This window comes from Cydia strobilella, chromosome 25, assembly GCF_947568885.1.
Source record: "Cydia strobilella chromosome 25, ilCydStro3.1, whole genome shotgun sequence".
NCBI lineage: Eukaryota > Metazoa > Arthropoda > Insecta > Lepidoptera > Tortricidae > Cydia > Cydia strobilella.
The window spans coordinates 2,122,924-2,134,896 of record NC_086065.1 but is presented as its reverse complement, the minus strand read 5'-3'; the positions used below and the strand labels follow the sequence as shown (position 1 = coordinate 2,134,896).

General features: G+C 36.5%; 2 protein-coding genes across 2 annotated transcripts in view; both read right to left on the bottom strand.

Annotated features, from left to right (window-relative positions):
- The window catches only part of LOC134752816 (probable chitinase 2), a 483,068-nt gene that overhangs the window by 174,992 nt on the left and 296,103 nt on the right, over window positions 1-11,973 (bottom strand). The window lies entirely within an intron of this gene.
- Window positions 4,577-11,535, bottom strand: LOC134752697 (protein seele). The gene is made up of 7 exons (XM_063688378.1): window positions 11,317-11,535; window positions 11,172-11,239; window positions 9,787-9,886; window positions 9,412-9,566; window positions 7,526-7,618; window positions 6,547-6,642; window positions 4,577-5,406 (listed from the first exon to the last, which is right to left on the bottom strand). Exons 1-7 carry the CDS (start codon window positions 11,402-11,404, stop codon window positions 5,239-5,241), a joined length of 768 nt encoding a protein of 255 aa, XP_063544448.1. The 5' UTR covers window positions 11,405-11,535; the 3' UTR covers window positions 4,577-5,238.

The window sequence follows — 11,973 nt, the reverse complement described above, 5'->3', positions numbered from 1 at the left end:
TGGCCGCTCCGATATATCTGATGGCGGGTGTACATTCACGCCGGCCGCTCTGTGTCAAAAGTGGTCACATGTTTGAAATGGTTGCCTAGGTTTTTCGCCTGAAATGTTCATATTTAAGCGTAATTCTAGATCTGTGCAAAATTTGACCGATAAATTTAAGATGAATACACGCAATAGTTTCATTCCCATCTGTGCTCACCGTGTACGGATATGAATGATTTTTTACCATTTGTGATAGGCGGGGACAGGTGGGAAAGTATCATTCCCATTTTGCCCTAAAATACTTTATAAATATTACTATGAAGTTTTTACTTAGTATTTTGTATAGGTTTTTGACAGTTTTTATGTAGTTTTGTAATATATTTTTGTAAATTGTATTTGCCACTATTGAAATTATGATGAAATTGTGATATGATGTTATCAATAAAGATATTGAACGGTTTTTTTTTGTTTGATCATTAATTTGAACCTTTAAAAAAAAACCTAAAAAACCTTAAACCTTTAACCCGCATTCTATCTGTAAAACTTTAGTTTCATCATTATCATATCATCAACGAATTAGCCATTTTTTAGGGTTCCGTACCCAAAGGGTAATAACGGGACCCTGTTACTAAGACTCCGCTGTCCGTCTGTCTGTCTGTCACCAGGCTGTATCTCATGAACCGTGATAGCTAGACAGTTGAAATTTTCACAGATGATGTATTTCAGTTGCCGCTATAACAAACAAATACTAAAAAGTACGGAACCCTCGGTGCGCGAATCCGACTCGCACTTGGCCGGTTTTTTTATGACTAAACTGAAGCAGTTACATCCAAGCCTTGTTGATTGTACTAGACGTCAAACTTCTAAGAGAAATAGGAACATGGGTCAAAATCATATAAAAATAATTAATGCAAATAAAAAAATCATTCATCCATATTCCATATATAAATACATTACATGGTATTTTTATACATCTTCATTTTTAGTTTTAGTGTGTCAATAGGTGGCAGTGAATTTACTGTGTACTCTTTGGTCGCTAACTATGTTTTCTAGAATACTCCCAAATTTAGCCACTTTCATGTAGGAAGGTACGAGCCGAGTATACATTACGTATGTACATTAATGGGGTTGGTCGGTCGAAATAATTAGCAGGTGGCGCCAGCATAGCTTGCCCTGTCAATCCCTAGAATTGTGTCAAATTTTTGTTTTTTTAATGTCCTGGATGCCAGCCCTTTAAGCCAAATCTCATACAAAAAGGGGCAAGCTATGATGGCGCCATCTCTGCAAACCTTGACAGTTGCCAATCCCATTGTAAGTGCAAGTGTAAGTACTAGCAAAAATGAGACGACCACATTTATAACATGATTTTATTAAAAACATTAAGTACATTTTCCCTTTTTCGAACAACCAACTTAAATAAACCCACTAACAATCTCAAAGTCAAAAACATCATCAATTCATCATGTTTAAATGCAAAATAAATCTTTCGATCCAACGAATACTATTGTCTTTCTCCATCCATTTTTTAACGTTATAATAATAAATAAATTTATTTATTTTCAAGTAACATGACTGATAAAATTTGTTAGTTTACAATATTAATTCTTATCCCTAATGTTAGTACATAATTAATAAGTTAAACAAAATATGGGCTGCAAGACATATGCATCTGACAGCAGTGCCTCAAGTATGGACAGTCAAACCTGTCCGCAATAGAGCGCAGGATGGGGTTGGTGCTGGCCCGCACCAGGGATGAGCATCGCTTGCGTATGGTCGCGTAAAAGCAATCCATACGCGCCATCGCAAACATCCCAGATGCGCTACAGAAGCGGGGCAGCCCCACCAGCACCCGGAACGCGTTGTTATATTCAGGGTCCGGCCCGCTATCCCTTATCGGGGTTTTATAAGGGTATTGCATAAGGCTTAACTCACCATACTCTTTGCCAGACGAAACCCTTTGTTTTGCTTTTAAAAACCCTTATATAAAGCTACCACATTTGAGTAATCGGTAGCCCAAATACCCTTACAAAACCCTTATCATCCGCTCACCAACACCTTGCATATTGCTTATAAGGGTTAGCCTTATAAAGGGCTTCCCTTTTAGCATATAAGCGTGCTAATTTAAGTCTTCTACCTTGTTCATAAAGCACACATTACTTCGAATCCGAGCGATCGTCAGCGGCGACGGCGGCGTTCTTTGACTAGGCACGTATTTTCTTTCCTTTTCATACACTACCGTAGATATATACTAATCCTGTCTCTTTCACGCAAAGGGAAACCTTTATAAAAAGCGCTTAAAGATAAGGGTAACCCTTATTAAGGGCTAGCCTTATTTTGGTTAGCTTTTCGGTAAGGGTTAGTCAAAGGTAGGGGTATGAATGGGCTTGCAGTTCAAAAGGGAAAGTTTTTCAATGTGTTAGCCGTGTTTAAGTGTCGCCCATTGAAAGGGTTTTATCGCGGAAAGGGTTGTCCGGTCCCTGGTTATATTGGACCCGGAGGGCTCCATAGGCTCTCTGCGTATAGCACACCCATACGCTGCACGTGTTATTAACGTTTTTTAACGTTTAACGTTATTAACTTATAAGACACTTTGTGATATCAATATCTTACTAGACTTTGTGGACCAGCGGTGGTACTAGCATGGTTCCATTTTTATCGCCTGTCACTATGCCTCACTTTCGCACTTGCATACTCGTTAGAACGTGACAGGTGATAACAATGCGCCCGTGCTACGGCCGCTGCATATATGTTCTTATAAAATACATAGGCATTTTGTCATTTTAACTTGGAAGACATATAATAGGGTTTTCCACAGATTTTTATTAATGGTATCAGTCGATCAGGTTTGTTTTGAGGATCAAATGTTTGCGGAGGGCCCTCGCCGTCAGAGGCAACATGCTCGCTAGACGGTTTTCTAAGTGCAGCAAGGATGTAAAGACCACACTCTTCAAGGCGTACTGCTTAGCCTCCCAGCTGTGGATAACGTTCACGCAGAAGGCAATGAGCAGAATATATATTCCTCGTAGTCGAACTTCATACGCGAGAAACGGTTTCATTAGAAGAGCTTGCAGGATGTATGATAATAAATTTCAAAATTTAGATATTTTCAATAACAAGTTTTGTACCTTCAAACGCCTGACCTTGAAGTGTATTAATAGGCTTTAACAGGCTTTAATTAGAAAATTTACTTATATTGCACTTTTGTTTTGTTTACAATTTATCCATTTTAGTTTTATCCATTTTTGTTTCATTTTTCCATTCTTGTTTTATTTTTGTTAAAATGAAAGAGTATTGTTGTAATTATATATTTAATTATATATTTTTTTATAAAATGTAAGGAATAGAATGGTACCATTATTTTTTTCCTATTTGGAAGTATTTTTTTTTAACTGAAGTCTTGTGTTTATTATTCCCATATATTTTTTAAGTTTCCAATTCATTGTAATAAATTACTCATTTTCTATTTATTTAACTAGATTTAGATATAAAATTCAACATGTGGAAACCACCCTATAGCTACTCCATCTAAAAAATTGTATATTACACTAATTCTTAATAAGGCTAAGCCTTTTTTAATCAATAACTGGCAATTTTATGAAAATTGGAATGTAAAATAGTCGAAATCCATAAACATGTAAGGTCAACCGGGATAAATGCGTCACTTGAGGTAAATGCGTCTTTTAAAGATATTTTCTAAACGGAACATTTTAGGAGTATTGCAACCCTCTATCAAAGATAGACATAACTACGTAATATATGGATACAGTCTAAGGAAAAGACGTGCCTCGAAAATCAAGAAAATTGATTCTCGAACAGATGGCGCCACTACTTTTGGCCTACTCTCGTATAGAGGGCGTTGACGGTTTCGTTTATTTAACAATTTTAACGCATATCAGTGAAAGAACATGGGTCAAAATGATATAAATAAGTAAAAACATTTATCCATATTTAAATACATTTTATGGTATTTTGATACATCTTCATTTTTAGTTTTAATCGTGTGTCGATAGATGGCAGTGAATTTACTGTGGCTATAAAATTTACTATGACAGTACCGCTCTATCTTATCTTATTATATCCTCTTTGCCTCTATGTTCGAACTTTTAATGTAGGCTATAATAGTTATAAAATGTTCCGTTTAAAAGATATCTTTAAAAGACGCATATAACCCTGGTTGGCCTTAAATACTTTAAATATTTCAAAAAAAAAAAAAAAAATCGTTTATTTTTTAACAAGGTTTATCCTGGGTGTCGAATCCTCCTTTTAAATTTGACACTTGTATTAGGAGGTATTCGCTCTTTCATACAAAGATGAGAAAAAAAATTAAAAAATAGGTTTGACAATATTATAAGTATTATAACTAAACTAAACATTACAATAATTGATAGTTCTAATGTTTTTTTTTTTTTTTTCCTGTCGGTGTTTATATTATTGTCATGTTTTTAGTAATATAGCACACGTAACAACCCGGCTTTACCAAAGATTGCAAAAACGAGACAACACATAGACAATAACCTGTCTGTTTACGTATCGTAAAACCAACCTAGCTACTATACTATAGTACAGAATTTCCCAAAACTAATTCGCATATTACGACTGACGACTATTAAGGGTCTCCGGCAAGCTCGGTTCTCCATACAAACGTAGTTACGCTCTCATTTTAAAACGACTAGCTAGATTGCTCTGAAACTTTGTACTTACAATAGGATAAGGTACATCTATGTCTGTTATTAGTTTATAAAGCTTCAGATACCATAGTTAAAAAAATACAGCGAATTTAAGTGTGTCATACAAAACTTGTTTTTGCTCTATTTCGTTTGTTTCATAAACTGGAGCTATATAAACTAATTACAGACCTAGATATACCTCATGTCATTGTATGTGCAAAGTTTCATTACAATCCAACACGTAGTTTTAAAATGAGAACGAAACTCCGTTTGTATGGGAAGGTGAAATTCGGCCGAGCTTGCCGGGGACTCTTGTGGTATACAAATATGCAACATGTTTTGTAAATTTAACTGACATAAATTAATTGTTAGTTATTTAGATTATTGTGTAATTGTAGATTTATACAATAATCTAAAAACTAAACAGAAACCATAGACTACGGAAGTTAAAAAACTAAGCGCCCTCTGTATTGAGCATTGGCAGTTTTGAACCTAATCTATGCGTCTTAGTATTCCTTTGTCTACGTCCATTTTTCATTCCTATCTGTCTTTGACTATTAACCATCGTATATTTCCCATTCGTCACAGTTTACAGCTCATCTTTAAATTCCTCCTCTGGTAAGTCCTCAAGGTCCTCAGGCAGCTCGTCTCCGAGGCCGTCGGGCATCTCGGGGACTCCGCCCATGCCCATGCCACCCATGCCACCCATGCCGCCCATGCCACCCATGTTGAAGCCGTAGGGGTCCGGGCCATGGATCTGTAATTACATTTAAAAGTTAAGTAATTTAAAAAATCTAAACATTTTTAGTTTTTGAGGTGCAGCCAGCAGTTTTTGAAAATTGTGGCGGTTTTTTGATAATAATACGGTTGGAAAAATATAGGAATAGCAATTTTGAGGCCTTTTTCTAGTAACTTTATTGATTCGTAACAATCGTAACGTGATTTATACAACTTTCACTCATTACAAATAGGGTAGGAAATATACTAACTCTTTAGAATTGAATAGAATAAAATAATAATTTTACCATACACAATACACATACAGGAATAGAAAAAAAACAATAGTGTAACAAAAAGCAGGGACTCAGCCTATGCTATTATTATTATAGTATTCGTGAACGACGCAAGGACAAATGGGAAATCTTAGTTTCATTCCCATCTGTGATCATGTCTCTGATGTCACAAATGGGAATGAAACTATTCACATCTGTGATCTGTCCCTGGACTCCCAGCGACACAGTTGAAAATTCTAACAAAATATCGTATCCACTCAGTGCTTGACGGCTGAAATAGATGGTGTTCATAACTAATAAAAGCAAAAGGAGGTCACAGATGGGAATGAAACTATTTCTATCTATCTCCAGTTCATAGGCGGATCAGGTCAATGAGGGCTAACGCGTATGAATTCGCCGCTAGGGGCGCTAGTGTAGATGGTGATCTTTTCCATAGTTCGAAATGTCAAATGTCACTTGTCACTTCAATGACTGACAGCTGTTCTTTAGTCTTTTGGACCACCATCAACAGAGGCGCCAACTAGTGAGCAAAAAAACGATAGCCCTCATTCACAAATTTCACAATAGCTGGCACGATATAGAACGAATGAGTGACTGAAAATATCTATGTGTACGACATTAACTAATAAAATGGCGGCTCTGACTGTATACCGATACAGGTGTCACTCATAAAATGAAAGTTTCGTTCATTCAATTCATGCCAGCTTTCGTCCCGCGTAGCAAAGTGACGTCAGCGACGTCATAACCACGTAATAACGACGTCATTATGGCGTCATAATGACGTATAAATGCTACCTGGGGTGAAACGACCTGTACTTGTATTACCCAAAACGACAACTAATAATGACTATGATATGTATGATTAATAATGACTATGTCGTCACCTTGATGTATTCCCTCTCCATCTCCTCCGTCCAGGTGGTATCTTCTTCATTCGGCAGCATCCAGTCCTCGCAGTATTTTGCGTGCTTGAAGCAGATCTGAAAATATTACTTTTTATTAAATTTTAATGTAATGTCCTGTGGCTTTGATCTCGCCAATTATATTGGGCACCGCAACCAGCTCCTCTAGCTCCCTAATATTCTTCCTACGCCTCCAAGTTCCATCATATCTGATAGGCCACAGAATCTTCCGCTAGATTTTCCTCTCTGCCACTAAAAACTTGTTCTTTTCTTTCTGGTTCAGCTTCCAAGTTTCCCCATACATCAAAATTGGTTTAATTACAGTCGTGTAGACTCGAATCTTCAACAGAAGGACATAATGTCACGATCCTCAGCATTGAGGGACCGACTGAAGAAGACTTGAATCTTGGTCGGTCTACAGATCAGCTTGGACACTAAAACCCGATGGAGCGCTGCCGAGCATCTTAGGGCGTTTTGGATTGGAACTATTCCAAGATCTATCTCTTCCTCTCTCCAAATTCCTAACCTAACCTTCAAAATACGATTAAAGTCAATTCACAAGAGCTGCCTGATCGTTCATTCCATCCGCGCCAGCTTTCATATAAGGACCAATATACAATATACACGCGTGGTGTTCAATCATCATCTTCCTCGCATTGTCCCGGCATTTTGCCACGGCTCATGGCAGCTTGGGGTCCGCTTGGCAACTAATCCCAAGAATTGGCGTAGGCACTAGTTTTCACGAAAGCGACTGCCATCTGACCTTCCAACCTAGAGGGGAAACTAGGCCTTGTTGGGATTAGTCCGGTTTCCTCACGATGTTTTCCTACATAAGTTCCGAAAAACTCATTGGTACGATACGAGCCGTGGTTTGAACCCGCGACCTCCGGATTGCAAGTCGCACGCTCTTACCGCTAGGCCACCAGCGCTCACGCGTGGTGTTCAATAAATTAATAAATACCTCGTTAAGCGCGTCCGGCATGACGTCATCATGAGGCCGATGCTTGTACAGTGACGTGATCTCGTCCTCATTTTCCTCGAACATACGCTCGCACTGAAATAAAACAAATCATTTGTATTGTAAGTACAAAAAACCGGCCAAGTGCGAGTCGGACTCGCGCACCGAGGGTTCCGTACCTTTTAGTATTTGTTGTTCTATAACAACAACCGCTATCGGCAACAGAAATACATCATCTGTGAAAATTTCAACTGTCTAGCTATCACGATTCATGAGATACAGCCTGGTGACAGACAGACAGACGGACAGCGGAGTCTTAGTAATAGGATCCCGTTTTTACCCTTTGGGTACGGAACCCTAAAAAAATGTTTTTGGCATAAATTTCCTTTTTAGTACACGCTATTGTCGCTGACTGTCTCATAGAGAGACAGATAGCGTTCCGTTGTCGTAGTTTAAACGATTGGCAACTTGGCTAGTCACCCAGGGCTTGTGTATGCACTGTCATAGGTTACACGCCACAAAATAGCAGATATAAGACACACTCTGATAGACTGGAATCAATACAGGCAAAGTTTTTACGATATCTTTCCCCTAAAAATAAAACACGCCGATCGCTTCCTGAGTATTCAGATAGACTAGCAGCATATAATTTACAATCACTATCGTCCCGACGCGATATTGTCGATCTTGTTACACTTCATAAAATTGTGCATGGTGGTCTCGACAATAACCTCATGGATTATGTTTCCATCAGAGCCAACAGTAAGAGAACACGGAACCTCGAATTGTTTGCCTTGCCTTCGGTTCCTAATAACAATGTATCCAATAATGCGCCCGTCTTTAGAATGTGTCGTTTATATAATAACTTAGATATTGATTTTGATATTTTGAGTTTTTCTTTACCTAAGTTCAAAAATGTTTTGCTGTCTCAAAATTTGTAAGTAAATACTTATTATCTTACCGTGCTAACAATTTATTGTGTTTTTACTATGAACTTTAATAACAGAAGATTTTATAGTCAAAATTAGTATTTAGCTTAATAATTATTCCACGATAATGTTGTGTACAATTGTAATCGTAATGTAAGTAATGTGTAAGTTGCTTATTTATTTATTTATTTTATTTATTTGGCTCACAAAACAAGTTACAGACAATTTCAGAAATTAATACAATATTAGCATACAGTTCAGATCTAGACTATAACTCTAAGCATGTGTGCACAGAAGGATTAGAAGATTTAGTTACAATTTATTGCTAGGGAGGTGAGATGCCATTTCTACACAAGATTATGGACAGAAAAGTAAAATAAACAGTAGCAAGATCCAGTTTACAGAGTTGCGTGCGCTAGTAATTAATCTACCTAAGTCTAAAACTAAAACTAAATTATACTAAATATTTTCAATTAATTAATTAATCAAAAAGCGTTTACGGAAATTACAATTATGAACGCAGCCTATGGACACAAAATTTTGCGGATTTTATTTTTGAATGTGGGTAAGCTGCATTCAAATATATCTAAGGACGGATTCTCGGTAACGGTTTCGTTGTATAAGCGACACATTCTTGTTATGGGATTATAAAATGATGTGTTGTTTTTGTAGATCTGTAGATGAAATATTTTGAGTGAGGGGTTGCGAGTACTTATGTAAGAAATATTTTACAATGTTGTTTGCCTGCATTATGTTATTGTACCTATAAAAATAAAATAAAATAAATAAAATATGTATATCTAGTTGGGGGGCTAAAGCGCCATCTAGGTAGTAAAGCGGTTAAACTTTTATTTTTTCGATTTCTTTCCTACAAACTTGGTGAACACGGGGTTCATCCCGCCGGCTTCAGTCATCAGTTGCATGATCTCAAGCTTGTCAGTCGCCTTGTAGTATACTCACATAGTACTCCAGGCTCTTGTTCAAGTCATCGTCGGTGACGAACTTGGTCTTGGTGAACTCGGGGTTCATCCCGCCGGCTTCAGTCATCAGCTGCATGATCTCAAGTTTGCCGGTCGCCTTGTAGTACACGCGGACATAGTCGTCCATTTTCTTGCCTGTAAAAACAGAGTTTTCAATAGGGAATATTACGCAAAACTGCGTAGGGGGAAATTTCGGGGACCCTTACAATTTGAAATGACAATGCTGATTTTAATGTAATTTCTGCGCACTTTCGTAATTTTTTTATTTTTATAAAACAAACCCATTCTAGAGATACGGTACCAACAACCAAACCCAGGGCTCCTTGAGTGCAAACTTCAATAAACTAGTACTCACAGATGTCATCAATCATCTCGGAGATGTAGACGGTGGATCTGTGGGCTGGCACTTTATCCTGCATTGTGTCTCCGCTGGCATCCATCCTGAAGTTACCCACCTGGAAACCATGGGAGGAATATACATTAAAGCGCCATGAAATGGCCTCATCATAGTATGTTGCTGGTGGCTTCCAGCGCTGATCTTCCGATATTGGGCTATTTCGGGGTTTTTCAAAAAAACCGATTCTGAGCCCTGGTTTTAGGGCAGCCAAAAGGTTTGGCAGTATTTTTTGGCAAAACTGAAACACAACCAACACACACAACACAAATCTTCTTGGCTATTCTAGAAATTATTGAAAACAGCCACAAACAGCAGCATGCATATTATCAAAGATAGATATAACTCCGTAATAGATGGATACAGTCTAAGGAAAAAACGTGCCTCAAAAATCAAGAAAATTTGATTCTCGATCAAGTGGTACCACTACCTTTGGCCTACTCTAGTATAGATGGCGTTGACAGTTTCGTTTGTTATTTAACAATTTTAACGCATATCAGTGAAAGAACATGGGTCAAAATAATATAAAAATAATTAATGCAAATAAAAAAATCATTTATCCATATATAAATACATTTTTAGATTTTTAGTTTTAATCGTTAGATGGCAGTGAACTTACTGTGGTTACAAAATTTACTATGACAGTACCGCTCTATCCTATTAAATCCTCTTTGAATACAAGATCTAGTAACAAATATATTATATTTACAATTTTTTCTGGATTGTACTCATTGTTGCTGTAAGTTGCAAAAAAAATAATGTTAGGTATTTAAAATAAATAAATAAATAAAGATTACCTTTGTAACTGAAGTTTACAATTTAAAAGAATTAATTTATAAATATTGTTATTTAGTTTCTGTGAGCCAATATATAGAATTCGATTCTATGTTAGACTATAAATAAAACAGAATTTTATATTTGTTCGACCAGAGAAGTTATGGTACGAAAATGTACATTAAATTTCCATAAACATCACCCATAGCATTTATAAGTGACTGATAAATTTCCGACATGTACCTAATGGATAAAACCGAGTTCAGTAAAAGCTCAGACTTTTAAATACCAATTAACCAAGTCATAAAAAAACCGGACTCGCCCACCGAGGGTTATTTGTTGTTATAGCATAGCGGCAACAGAAATACATCATCCGTGAAAATTTCAACTGTCTAGCTATCACGCCTGATACGAGATACAGCCTGGTGACTGACAGACGGAAAGAGAAGTCTTAGTAAAAGGGTCCCGTTTTTACCCTTTGGGTACGGAACCCTAAAAACAAACAAGATCAGGTTACTATGCATACTTAGATGTTTACAATAATTTGAAAGTATATTATCAAAACTACTTACATCTACTTTTTTCCACTTATCAACTTTTTTAATCGCCTTATCCAGTTCCTCGAAGGTCGTCCGGCATACTGGAATGGATTTTACGTGTGATTAAGATTAGAAATAAGTAAAATTACATTTAAAAAATCATAAATGAAATACGCACCTAAACACTTCAAGTTTTTAGGGTCTATTCTTGCTGATACTACAGCAATGAACACTGCTAAAACTATTAATTGGCCACTTAATTTCATTTTAGTAATTAATGAGCAAATAAGTGTTAGGAAAAACGTTTATTTTCAGTGAAAAACCGATATAAATGCACTAAAATCGCTCAAACGTGGTAAGGAAGTTTATCTTCTCAAGTCAAATACACGAACCTTTTTCCTATTGGTGGTTAACGACAGTAAAAAAAAATTTTCATAAAGGAAGACTTATGATTGGATTTCAAGTTTAGATTATAATCCTAATAAATTACATGAACAACTTGGTTACTTTAAAATAAGTCAATGTAATCTACTTTTCTATTTAGTTGGGCTTAATTATTATCATGCGTTCAAGTTAAAAAATACCACGCATCTTTAAATTTGTAAGGACAAAATTCTGTAATTCTCAATTTTATAAAAATCTGGATTTCAGTCTAGCATTCTTATTTAGAACAAATATTTTCCTGATATTAAAATGATAGGAAAACCCCTTTGAGTATTAATATTTAAACAATTGACACTTATACAAGTATGCATGAACACACCTTTCACCAACATTAAAGAAAATTCAATACAGTTTGTCATATTTTACAGCCATGATTAGGAAGTGTAATCAA

Excerpts from the sequence above, each read along its gene's own strand:
- LOC134752697 (XM_063688378.1), bottom strand. The coding sequence starts at position 11,404 with ATGAAATTAAGTGGCCAATTAATAGTTTTAGCAGTGTTCATTGCTGTA. Across the intron at positions 9,887-11,171 it reads ATAAGTGGAAAAAAGTAGAT|GTGGGTAACTTCAGGATGGA; the intron begins GTAAGTAGTTTT and ends CATGGTTTCCAG. Across the intron at positions 6,643-7,525 it reads TGCCGGACGCGCTTAACGAG|ATCTGCTTCAAGCACGCAAA; the intron begins GTATTTATTAAT and ends TAATATTTTCAG.